At 36.3% G+C, this 13,515-nt stretch overlaps 1 protein-coding gene across 5 annotated transcripts in view; it reads left to right on the top strand.

Annotated features, from left to right (window-relative positions):
* COL14A1 (collagen type XIV alpha 1 chain) overlaps positions 1–13,515 on the top strand; it is a 188,165-nt gene that overhangs the window by 22,263 nt on the left and 152,387 nt on the right. For all 5 annotated transcript variants that reach the window (XM_039854043.1, XM_039854044.1, XM_039854041.1 and 2 more), the window contains 3 exons: positions 5,350–5,466; positions 8,279–8,422; positions 13,364–13,450. In XM_039854043.1, coding sequence (XP_039709977.1) covers positions 5,350–5,466; positions 8,279–8,422; positions 13,364–13,450 — 348 coding nt within the window. The remainder of the gene's footprint in view (positions 1–5,349; positions 5,467–8,278; positions 8,423–13,363; positions 13,451–13,515) is intronic.

Genomic DNA, 13,515 nt, shown 5'->3' with positions numbered 1-13,515 from the left:
GAAGAAATAGGAATGATTGAAAGTGTCGACAAGCAGTTATAAACAACATCGAGAGAGTACAGTGGCCTAGAAGTGAGGGCTGGAGAAACTCTCAAGGAGGAAGTTGGAGGAGATCCCAGAAAGAAGAGCCTTCAGATGTCATTGGCTTTGGTTTTTAGTGTGTGAGACGTTTGAGAAACTGAATCTTATTTCCACCATGATGCTATTTATTTTCATCATTGATTTTGAGCAGAGAATAAAGATTATGAATCACTTTATTTGATTTTCTGCTTTTAAAGCAGATATAGTAGTGAGTTCCTGTGAGCTGTCCCGTTTTGACGTTAATTTGCAAAGCCATATGTGAATGTGTTTGATATTCAATAAAGTACTTCGCTAATGGCAGGTGTGTTGATGTGCTCCTGACACTAATTATGCTCAAACCTTATATTCTTATAGAAATTTTCAGAGTCACGTTTACAAAATGAAAAAAAAAAAATGTCAGTGCAGTAGGCAGAATAATGTTCCCACAAAGATGTTCATGTCTTAATCCCTAGAACCTAAAAATATGTTACATGGCATAGGGGAATTAAGATGTCAGATGGAGTTAAGGTTGTTAACCAGCTGACCTTAAAATAGGGAGATTATCTTGGTTTACGTAGGTGGGTCCAATTTGGACCCAATCAAGGGGTCTTTAAATATGGAGTGAGGAGGTAGAGGAACCAATGTCAGTGATGCCATGTGAGGAAGACTTGGCCAGTGATTGCTGGCTTTGAAGATGGAGGAGTCCTCAAGTCAAGGGAAGCCTCCAGAAGCTGGAAAAGGCAAGAAAATGGATTCTCCTCGAGAGCCTCCAAAAAGGAATGCAACCCTACCGACACCTTGATTTTAGCCCAGTGAGACCCATTTCGGACTCCTGACTTTCAGAACTGTAAGATGATACATTTTTGTTGTTTTGAGCCACATCATCATAATATGTTACGGCAGCAATAGAGAACCAAAGAGGTCAGTATTAAAAGGCATACAGGAAATTAACTCTCTCCTCTTAAATTGCTAATCGACAGACTATGCTTTACCACTTAGTCTCGCCAGGTAATTCTTTGTGAAGAACTTCCCCTCTCTCGAGAATGTGAACCCACATTGGCTCAAATAACTGTTTATACCTGGATTCCTCCGGCATCTTCTTTTCAAGACAAGCTGTTAAATGAACTGGAACACAGAAAAAAGTAATGTTATGTTGGCTATAAGGGAAAAAAATGTGTATAGCGTGGTAGAATGGGGGTGCTCATACTTTCAGAATTTCACAGTCAATCTGTACTTGGTTCTAGCAATGTTTGTTTTGAATGGTTACAAGAAAGAACCACTGAAGGTAAAGTAACTGTCATTTAAAAACCTCAACGTGTATAAAATTGGAGACTCAAAGTGTATAAAATTGGAGACTACAGCAGCGTTGAACTTCAAAAAGACCTCTGTGTTGATACATGTACACATATTATTTTGCTGTTATTAGTACTCAGATATGTTTGGAAGTTGAGAATATTTTCCTTACTTCTGTTTTCAGCATCTTTATAATGGATTATGAAATGAAAACGTATTGAGTTCTAAGCAAGATAAAAAGATTCCTCTAGTATATCACACAGTAAATTTCTTTCAGCTATTAATTTGTCTCATTTATTGAACATTTGGACAACACATTTAATTGGAAAATGACAGATAAAAAGCCAAGGTTCTTTGTTTGCTTGTTTCGATCACTCGCAAAAATAAGTCAAATACTCCTCTGCTGTTTAAAGGTCTTTTACTTAATAAATATAATAAGTTGTTCCATTGATATAGCTACCTAAACTATGTTTTGAAGGGGAAAACACTCTAAGTGCTCATACTGCTCCATCTTGACCAGTCAGATTTTTGGTGCCAAATACAAGAAACTGTTCTCTGGCCACTTTGAGCCAATTATGTATTGGAGGTAATGAAGTAGCTCACAAAATTAAATGTTAAATAGTTAAGCTTTGAAAGGATAGGAATCGTGGAACACCCTGGATACAGGTCACTAGGAACTAGTGACCATTTTTTTAAAAGCGGGTCCTTGGAATGAAATGACTGGCGCTATTTTCCATCCTCCCATCACGGGACAGGTTCTTGGGAGAGTCAGCCTGTCCTCCCAGCCCTAAGCCAGGGGAAAGCATGGCTGGTTTGACAGCGTAGCCAAGGCCCCATGCAGTGGGCAGGAAGTGTGGTTGCTTGGAAGAAAACCAAGGTGCTGTTGAAAAAAAAGAGGAGAGGTGATTATGGGGAGTGAAGAACAGAAGATCTCCATTCCAGTGTCCCCAGGTAAAACGTGGTGTTTCAAGAAATTAACGAGAATATTTCATTAGAAGTAAACCTTTGCATAGGTTGTCGATGTCAAAACAGCAAGATTTCAGTTAAGTTGAGTCAAAGAGAAAGAAAGGAAGGAAGGGCTGAACATTTGCCCTTTTAAGAACTATTCATATTATGGAATAAAATTTCCCAAGTACCTGATAACAACAAGGCTTCACTGGAATCACATAAACATTTCTTTTCTGCCTACGAGATTTGACTTCTGAGAATGATTGCGGTGAAATTCTTGGGGTTTAATGAAAATCTTCCTTCTCAAAAAAATACGTGATGAAACTAAAATACCCCCATACTTTCAGTAACAAGCCTCATCCTGTGCTAGAGAGAAGGATAACAAATGGACCCTCCTTGGTCTTCCTCCTCAATCCCCCTTTGGGATGAAGTTCACGTATTTACAAATGTTATATTTGGCCTGGTCCCTCATAGGAAGCCTGACTTCATCACACAAAGAATGAGTTTGTCAGCTTGCTCTTGCTTCTTGGTGTGTGCCAGGCATCAAGCTTGACACTTGATTTTTGTCTTCTTAAAAAGCTTAGAATTTTAACTGACACAGATTAACTTTGAGTCAAGTTCATGTAAGCATTTATAGTTATTACTGGAAATTAACTATATGTATAAAAGCACCTCCTTTGTGCTCGCAAAAAGAAAAATCACTTGTCTGGTATTAAATGTACACAAATTTTTGTTCCATGAGATAAGAACAATTATTTCTCTCCTGCTCTTACAGTCCTCTGTCAATCTTGCCACCCTTGCTTTGGCACAAGTCCCAGTGCCTTCCATACAGGGAAACTGAAGTTCAAAGCCGTGACCTCTTTCTTTCTTAACCAGCATTTCTTCTTTTCAGTGTTTTCCCCCTAAAGGCAGAAACCTAAAGGAAATGGAAAATTTGTGCCCAACTAAGATTCTCTTTTAATGGCTATGAGAGTATTCATGTTCCTACAGGTGCTAGGTGTGGTCCGTTGAAAAAAGAAAATGTTGGTATTGCTTTCTGCTAGCAGTTATAATGGGACTAAAGTCTAATGAACCATTTATACATTATTTAAAGAGTTGAATATTGATTGATTTGAGTATTGATGAGGCATGTGCCTCACACTTTATTTCCCTGAGTGGTTCAGTGGAAATCAGAGCCCCTCTGGGTTCTGGAGTGCCACCATGTTGTCTGAGCATGACACGTGGGGTCAGGGCACGGTCCGTATTATCCGTATTGCTTTCTCCTGGAGGTCCAGAAGGATAGCTAGCGACTAAAACATGTTACAGGTTACAAACTCAGACCATGCCATAAAGATTTCTAATGTTTAACCTTAGAAACTTGAATGTTGTTAACTTCTTTGCTCTCCTTGAGGTTTCAACCCACCTGGGGTGCTGACCCAAGTGGTTGACCCTTTTGGAACGACCTAGACTGATGCCTCCATCCTGCTCCTTGTACTTTTCCACCTGATGGTTCCCAGGCATGCCGGCTTGCTTTCACCAGTGCATTCAGGCAAAACTTAGCGATAATCTTGGCCAATGGTGTTTTTTAGCTCACTGATAAGATTTGGCTTAGAAACTGGATATATTGTTTAAGTTTTTAAATTCCTATTTTTAATTTTCTTCTGTAAGTAATGAAAAACTATCTATAAATAGATATTCTTCCCAGTTTCCAGACTAAGCAAAATAATAACAGTTTCTCTGTTCATTCAAATGTTCGGTTAGCTGACTTTCTCTTCTATTTCAAAGTAGTTGTTCTTATGCTAAATCCATATTTTCCTGTAAGCTAGAAAAATGTAAACCCTCTCTTCCATTCATGTCAAATTGAGAAAGGGAAGCTAACGCTTTTGTTTTGCATGACTACATTCTCTACTGAGAGATAATAAAGGGCAGCTAGAAAGAGAATGTTACTTTTAATATTGTATCCTTCAATGCTTACTGATTTCAGATGAGTAGTTGGTCTATAGAGGAGTAAATTGCTTATTCATCTAGTTCAATGAAGGGTGACTTCTTTATGTGGATCTTCTCCCAAAGAAACAGAGCATTTTTGGGGGGGTCAGAGATTGTCATTCACCAGTATGTGAACTTGGGAAAGTCTCTTAGCTTCTTCTTGGTTCCCTTATATATAAAATTGGAAAAGCTGTATGTTTTTGTTAGGATTAAATGAGCTTTGGAGATCACCCATAGATGAAGTAAGAGAGAAGAGGAACAAACATTTATTGAACATTTATTATAATATATCCATCATCTTTTTAAATGTCATTCATGTGCAGCAAATATTGCTGTCACCTTTTTTTAAAAATAAGGCTTTGAAAGAAGCAGTCACTTGCTCAAAGTTAATTATCTAATAAGTGACAGAACTGGGAATTAAAATGATATCCAAACCCCATTATACTCCATATCTGTTAGGAAGAATGGTTGTTTCCTTCCCCCACACTCTGTTTCCTAAAGTGAGAAAGATTGGCCATAAAAGTAGGTAATAAGAGCTAACTTTTCTGTTACATATTCACTTTTTTTTGACAAGCTCATTTAGATGTTATACAATAAAAATCTTCTCACTAATGTATTTCTTTTGAAATTATATAAATGATCTTATCGTAACAAATGTCGGATTGCTAAAGTGAAAAACCTAAAGGCATAAAACAAGTCCCAGTAGAATAGATTATAAAAGCACACATGTTCCAAGAAAAATTCATCCTTGTAACATAATGAAAGCACTTTACAAGATTGGCTCTAATTTTTGAATCAGACTACAGTATTAAATTCTAGCCCTAAGTTATAGTTCTTTGTCATAAGGTCAGTAATGTTTGACAAATGCTTATCTCTTGAGTAAGAAACACGTTCTTAAGTTTGTGTTATTTTGCAAACTGATTAATTCATTAATGGGATTGTAGAAAGAACACATTTTGAAGCTGATGAAATTTTGTGTATTTTGATTACATTACTTTGAGTTTTTAAAATTTAACAAATGGAAGCTTATATGTTAATAAAGTGTTAATAAACATTTTTTTTGTTTCTGTTTTTCTTTTTCAGTGGCTCCACCCACACGGTTAAGATATAATGTATTATCTCAGGATAGTATACAGATTTCATGGAAGGCTCCAAGAGGGAAATTTGGTGGATACAAACTTCTTGTGTCTCCAGCCTCAGGTAAAAACAATCAATTGTATTTTCTATACTATAGCAATGTTTACACATAGGTAACTGAAAATGTGTAGTGATAAGTGTTGCTTTAAAATCATTTGAAATTTTTTTTATTTAATACTTGAGCTTGAAATCTTATCTTCTACTCCAGGAAATAATGGTCCCAAAGTTTAAAGACTGAAGATTGAGCTCACTATAATTCTCAGGCAAAATTTTCAGACTACCAAAAATTCTTACTACCTCTGTTTCAGCATAGGGTGAATACTTTTGGTCTAGTCATACTTTAAAAAAATACAGCACATCTGGATGGCCAACAGCTGTGATTGGCTGAGTAAATTATGATCGATTAAGACTATCATTCAGCAACAATACGTTACGATTGGGAAAGCTAAATAGACATTGTGAAAATAAGTGACGAGCAGGAAAAGCAAAAGTTAAACAAATTTATTGATCATGAAGAGAAAATAGTTGTGTAAAAAAAAAATGCTCTTCAGTGTATGTCTCAGGTCTCATTTCATCTAGGTTCATTTTCACATTGTATGTAATAAATAATAATAATATATTTGTATAATATATGTATATCTATATAAACATAATATTTTTTTCCTCATTATTGGGGATAAATGGTTCTCCTTTCTATTGGAGACCTTTCCCCAACTCATATAATGAGGCAGACAGATGCTCTAGGTGTGGGCCTCTTACCTAATAGCAGACTTAAAATCTCAAAATAAGTAGATGAAACACCTTGCTTCTCGCTTGGTTATTAGGAAGGAACCTTATTTTATTAACAAGTATTGTGCATAGGCTCTTTAGAAGGACTTCTGGTTTAATGCTACCAGATGCCGACTTTTCCCATGTTGGCCTGCAGAAGTGACTCACTTGTGGAAAGCAATATTTTATTTTCAAACTCTGTTTTAGTTCAGAGTTTTCATTTTGGAACATGGCCCAATTTTGAAATAACTTTGACTTTTAAAAATAGTTTGTTTTCTGAAATAAGCCATCCTGGGAAATTTAAGAGTTGAACATTATTATGACTCTAAAGGTCAAAATATAAATTTCTAATATGTGGTACCTCTGAGAATTCCCCATGTTTGATCTTCAAAGGTAGTTTGGTTCTCTTCAGGTCATCGGTGTTTTTTAACTTTTCCTTATTAATCGCTAATAATACCAAACTCTTAAGTACCCCTAGCAGGTGTCATTGAGAAATCATGGAATCCTAAAAATGACTTGAGTGGCCTTGGAACCAAACCTCAGCCTGACCCTTCAATCCCCTCTGCCATAGCACACCCAAAAAGAAGATCTCCAACTCTTGCTTACATACCTCCAGTGACAAAATAAAAATTGAGGATGAGCGCAGTTTATTTCTTCATGAATACTGGGTTTATTTTCCCCAGTGACCCTAGGTCCTTCCTGCAGTGGCCCAAGCCAGTAAGACAGTCTTGACACTGGTATGTACTTGATCGAACATAAAATAAATGGAGTAAATAGAAAGAGTGATAAGTACATCTAGACACAAAATATTTGTAGACATGTTAGCATTATGAGGTATGTTCCAAGTATTATTTATACCAATCTCTTCCAAAGTATATTTCATGGTATTCTGCAGGATGCTAAAAGATATTATACAGCCAAATGATTTAATGGTCAAATAAATTTGAGAAGTGTTGTTATAAAGAGAGTTTAAAGCTTTTCAATTGCAGGATTCTCAAAGCCTTTAAAATTATACACCCTATGCCTCTTAGAGAGGGGTTCCAATGCAAAGTTTATAAAGAAAAGAAAATTTTTTTTTTTGCAAAACACACATGAAAGATTCAGTTGGTGCTCTTTGTTATAGATGAGTTTTAAATGATGGAAGTTTGTGAAACCAGATTTAACATCTTGGACACAAATGCATTTAAAGAAATGGGTTTTGGCAAGAGAAAGGCTCAGTTCTGGCTTCTAGTAGCAGGCGGCATGGATGATGGTAGAATCATATTTTAGACATAGCGTGATTAATATTATTAGAATATGACTAAAATATATTGTAATCTGTGTAATTTTTTATTAATTCAGCAAATTTCAGATCCTTTCCGCAGTTACTGCTTTAGGGGCAGAAGTTTTAAATTAATTTCCCTTTTCTCGGACATAGTAATCACCACCAGAAATTGGAGAAGAAAGGTATACTTGGAATTTTGTAAAAAAGATTGAATATTTAATCAATAGCATTTTCAAGAAAGCCTTAGATGTCAGTCTAATTTGATGGTGAGATAATGGGGATTTGAAATCTTTTCATGAACCAAACTAACTTTCAAGTAGCCAGGTAATGAGTGAGTGGTTCCTTCAACATCCTGAGCCAGCGATGCTCCAATTTAAGATAATTAAATTGCTAATGCTTCAAGGATGCTTTGATTCACTTTGGAAAGGCCATAGAAAAAAATTCTGGCATAGATAAGTACATTCGGTCTGCCCATATCTTTCCCTTGACTTTTAAGTGGAATTCTTCCCTTGAAGATTATATCTGATGTTGAGGGTTTACTGTCTTCTATTCTGGTACAATGGTTTTCTCTAGTGCATAAAAGCGATGGTGTGTTATGATGAAATATGTTTGTAAATGTTTTTTATCTAATCTAGACAGCTGTTTAGATTGTCTAATGCAAAGAGTACAACTGAAGAATGAGAACAAAAAGTATATTAAAATTAAGTACTATGTACATGCATACCATAATATGTATTTTTAAATGTCTTCACCCCTTAAAAGTGATTTCTGGTTAATACAATTTCTTAATGTACACAGTTAACCTAGTTCTTATAACTGATTTATCTTTCTATTTCATTGTAGGTGGAAAAACCAATCAATTGAATCTCCAGAACACAGCAACTAAAGCAATTATTCAAGGTCTGATGCCAGAGCAAAACTACACGGTTCAAATTATTGCATACCATAAAGACAAAGAAAGCAAGCCAGCCCAAGGTCAATTCAGAAGTACGTATCTACAGGTCTTAAAGTGCCATCCTGGGACCCTGTCCCAGCTCCGGGTTTGAGTCTGTGGTCAATATTATAATAGATTAAAGTTCCAAATTGTTTAAATTGGAAAAGGTCTTAAATGAAATCTACTACAATCTCCCATGAGTTCTTGTTTATCACTAATCCTCATCTGCCCCTCCCTTAACTCATTTCACTGCACTCCTTTTAGCCTTTAAGTTTTAGTTTTCAAATACTCCTCCTGATACGGTGCCTTGAACCTTACCCAGACATCTCATCTACCTAGCACATAGTAGGTGCTCAGTAAATACTTAACGAATAACTGAATGCACCTCCTCTCCAGTATTCCTGTCAGTCTAGCCTCCACAAGACCAACCTATACAACATGGAATTTAACTCTTTTCAGTAATTCATTGTTGACATTTATTATCAGCTTATTTATTACGTGCCAGGTCCCATGGCAAACAGATTTGTGAACGTATTCAGCATGGCGAGTATTAGCGAGCGAGATACGTTCAGGACTCTGGCAAGGTAGGTGCTGTCTCCGCCCTGTAATGGATGGAGGATGGCTTCATATTTGAGCCAGTTTTCAAACAGTAAGTTGGGAAGACAGAGAAAGGTTGGGGCATGCAGAGACATTCTAAACCGGAGAGAAAGCTCCGAGGCAGACCAGTTCCTGTGTGCATGGTTTCTTTAGACAGCATTTATTTCTATTGAGTTTAAAAGTTGTTTACACAGGCCCTCATCCTTCTGCCTCTCAAGAGATATTCATTCATTTCTTCATTCATTCATTTAAAAAAAAATTTTAAAAATATATATTGCATGACTACTAAATTTCAGGTCCTATTCTAGGCACCTATTGAATTTGTATTCTAGTGACCAGAGATTATATAGCAACTCCTTCTTCCTGGAAGTGGCTTTTCAAATGTGGAGGGTGATGGAGTTTTGTGTATCATGAATGCAAACAAAAGAAGCCTGTCCTGCTTACCTTTCTGTGTTACCTCACTGTGAAGATAAACTCTTAAAAAAAAAACCACTCAACTTGACAATTTTGAACATAATTAAAAAATCAGCACAATAGTACAATGAACCCCAAAGTTTATCTGTCACTCAACTCAATAATTAGCCATTCATGGCCAGTCTTCTTTCATCTATTATCCCGCCCCCCACCCCATATTATTTCAAAGCAAAACCTATGCATCATTTCAAGTAGCAATAGCTTTCTAAATCCTGCCACTAGGATTAATCCACAAATCTGGGAGGCTGTGGGTTCTAGAACTGTGTATGCAGCACTGTCCTATCTAGATTTTCTATCTTTCCTTTCCCCTTTTTTTTCTTCCTCTTCAAAGTAATGTTTTATGAGACATTATCTTGTGATTTGAAAAAAAAAAAACAAACTTTGTTAACCTGCTACCTCTTGAAACTTCCCAACAAAGACATTTGGTAAATTTACCTGTCAGCAGGACATACAGATGTTTTAAATGTTACATTCTTTTGAGATCTGCATTGTCTGGAAGCTCAGGAAAAGGTTTTTAATGTTATTTTCAATATAAATCAGCCTTCTGTCTCATTTTATTGGCACTGTGCTTCAGTTTCTGGCCTCTGCTAACATTCCTACATGAATAAGCAAAATAACTTTTTTTAAAGTTTGTGAGAAGTAAAAGGGGCAAGGAGAAACGATTCATTTTACAATAGTCTAAAGGTATTGCGATTGATGATTTCACATACTCCACCGGACTGAGCAGCTTAGGAACACAGGTGGCTTTTAAAAGCTTTGCCTACAGCTCTTGACTCGAAACACTTAGGACATTCCATTGTTTTCAGATTCCTTAGCTCTGCTGAAACAGTCTTAGTGCAACAGTCTAACTGGTTGGTTGGATAAATTGTATATAAACATCTATTTTTTTTTTTAAGCTACGTTATTTTTATTGGCAGGATAGAGCGATTAGTTCTTCCTAAAAACAGTTTGTAAGAATGAAATGAAAGTAACTTTGTTTGGGTGGCTTCCTTTACCATTTCGCATTTCAGTTATATTTTTGCTCCATGTGAGATGGAGCTAAAGCCTGCTCTCCCTTCCCTGGAAAACTTTCATGGTTGATTCCAGAAAAATGATCCACACAAAACTGGATATAAGTTTCTAATTGTGTAGGGATTCGAATTCTTCATAAGGCCATTTTCTGATACACAGGGAAGCATAAGAAACAGTCTTTGGATTTTGAAGACAGAAAGGGTTTGTACGATCTGCTAGATATTATGATTCCGAGTCTGGTGTGTGTATTTGGCCAAGTAACTCAACTACATCCAGTCTTAGGTTACTCATCTGCAAATGGGGTTGATGATATGTGCCTATTATTGCATGGATTAGCTCACTTCAGCACATAGTAGCGACGTGATAGCTATTGTGGTTATAATGAATGCCATTTTGCTTGTGATAGTCTGTTTTCTAACTGATTTTGCCCCCTGGAGCAGCTGGAGGTGACATACATATTATATCATATATGCGACCTAGTGGCCCAGTTTAAGGTGACTGTTATTTTTTTCTTGTTCATTTGTAGACTGATCTATGGTGGTATTTTGGCAAACTTTCTCTTCAGCCACGATTTTCCTCTTTGGAATAACATTTTGTGAATTTCTGTCTGCAAAATCTTGCTCAAATGTCCAGTAAAATTTCCTTGAGTCTCTGTAATTGTTCTTTCTCAGTTCTAGTTCTGCTTTTAGCATGACTCAGCACAATTTTCCTCATATTAAAGTTGCAGACTTTTTTTTTTTTTTACAGAATGTAAGCATTTGAGGCCATAGCTTATATGTGGGTGGAACTAAAGATGTAAATTTGAAAACTATTCATGGAAGGGTGAGAATTAAAATTGTGGTATGATAAAATTATAGGTGGGACATACAGAGATGCAAGGCATCTTTAATATATGATCATATTTCAGGAATGGAAGCAGAAATAGAACCCAAGCAATGATACTGTAAAGGAGGGGTCAGAGGAATACAAGAAAACCCAGGATAATGCCTTTATAAAACCTGAGAAATAAAAGAAGTTAAAGAAGGGGGTGTTCCGTATGACCCAGCAGTTATGCATCCGGGTACTTAAGTGAAGAAAACGAAAATACTAATTTGAAAAGATATGTGCGCCCCTGTGTTCATCGCAGCATTATTTATAATAGCCAGGATACGGAAGCAACCTAAGTGTCCACTGATAGATGAATGGATAAGGAAGATGTGATACACACACGTACACACAATGGAATATTACTCAGCCATAAAAGAGTGAAATCTTGCCATTCGCAACAACATGAGTGGATCTAGAGTATATAACGCTTGCTGAAATAAGTCGGAGAGAGTAGAACAAATAGCGTATAATTTCATTTATGTGTAGACTCTTAAAAAAAACAAAATAAATGAACAAAGTAAAACAGAAGCAGACTCATAGATACAGAGAACAAACTGGTGGTTTCTAGAAGGAAGGGGAGTAGAGGGAGGGTAAAAACTGTCTTTGAAGGGGAATAAGAGGTACAAACTTCAAGTTATAAAATTAATAAGTCACAGGGATGTAAAGTGCAACATAGAGAATATCGTCAATAATATTATAATAACTTTGTATGGTGACAGATGGTTACTAAGCTTATTGCGGTGATCACAGTGTAAGGTGTATAAGTGTTGAATCACTATGTCATATTCCTGAAACTAATATAATATTGTATGTCAGCTATATTTTAATAAAAAATAAATTAACTGAAAAAAAATAAAGAAAGGGGTGTTCTAAAGTGGCCAAGTCTTATAAAGAAGTCAGAGAATGAGGCCTACAACAATGGATTTAGAAAATTAGTTTGGTGGGAATAGCAGGATCAACACATCTTATTATTTTTATTTTTACTCTTGGAATTTAATTTCTAGGCACCAGAAAGCCAAGGAAAGTTTCTAAGAAAAAAGAATACAGAACTAGAGCAACATGACCCGGGCAGATGGCAAATCTCAAACACTTTTAGCAAAGGAATAGAAGGCAATAGAAAGAAGATGAACAGGAGGAAAAAAATAAAGACAAAATTAATGAAACAATATCTTAGAGAAGGCAGGATGCTTCAGAGGAAATCATTGCTTCCCCTGCATAGCCCACCTTCCAAGAAATTTGCTTATTTCTATGAAGTGAATGCAACAATTAAATAAAATGTCTTACCACAGGATCACTTCCGCCTTTTCACAGGGCATTTTATTTGTGCAGAAACCATTGCCAGTTGGCGGTGGTCTCAACTGACTCAAACAACCTAAAGTACTGAGCAGTAGGAAGAACGCTGCTGTGGCATTTTAAGCAGTGGAAAGTAAAATGGAGTATATTGGTATGAGTGAATTAAAGGGTCGGTGGCATTCCAGGTTTCTGAATATTTCATAATGAAAGTGACAAAGACATACTACTATTTATCAGTAGTGAAACTTTTTTTTTAAGCTCAAAAGGAAAATATAATGGGGTTCTCCACTTTTGCATATAGACCAACTTCAAATGAGGGTGTTCGTGGCTAAGATGTTTCTAGAGCAGAGGCCAACTCATAGGCCTTGTCCAGAGACCTGAAGATATGGCTTGAATCCTATGCCAACACTTCCTGGTTTTATATTTTTTAGTTACTTTGCCTCCTGGTCCTTCTCTCTGTCATGTGTGACAATTATGCATGTTTTCTGGCTGTTTCTAAGTATTAAATTTATTTGACACATTTGCCCATAGAGAGTTCTCAATTAAAGTCATTCCTTAAGTGTCTTCCACACCTTCTCATGTCAGGGTGAAAAAAAAAATAGCAGTTGCAAATTTTGGGGGAATGAGATTCTATCACGGAGCTAATTTCTGCTTGATACTCTCAATATTTGCAAGAGTTTTAGTAAAACTCACTGAATATTTTCTTCTAGCTTTTAACATAACATGTTGCTGTATTTCTTCTTTCCTTCCAGTTAAAGATTTGGAAAAAAGAAAGGATCCAAAACCCAGAGTCAAGGTGGTGGACAAAGGAGATGGGAATAAGCCGTCTGTACCAGAAGGTCAGGTCTTTTTTTTTTTTTTTGACTTGCTTATTTTGGGTGTTGAGTTGTTTTGCTAACACGGG

The sequence above is a fragment of the Pteropus medius genome, unplaced genomic scaffold (assembly GCF_902729225.1).
Source record: "Pteropus medius unplaced genomic scaffold, Ma_sr-lr_union100, whole genome shotgun sequence".
NCBI lineage: Eukaryota > Metazoa > Chordata > Mammalia > Chiroptera > Pteropodidae > Pteropus > Pteropus medius.
Note: the sequence above shows the minus strand (reverse complement) of the source record. Positions and strands in the feature narration are given on the sequence as shown.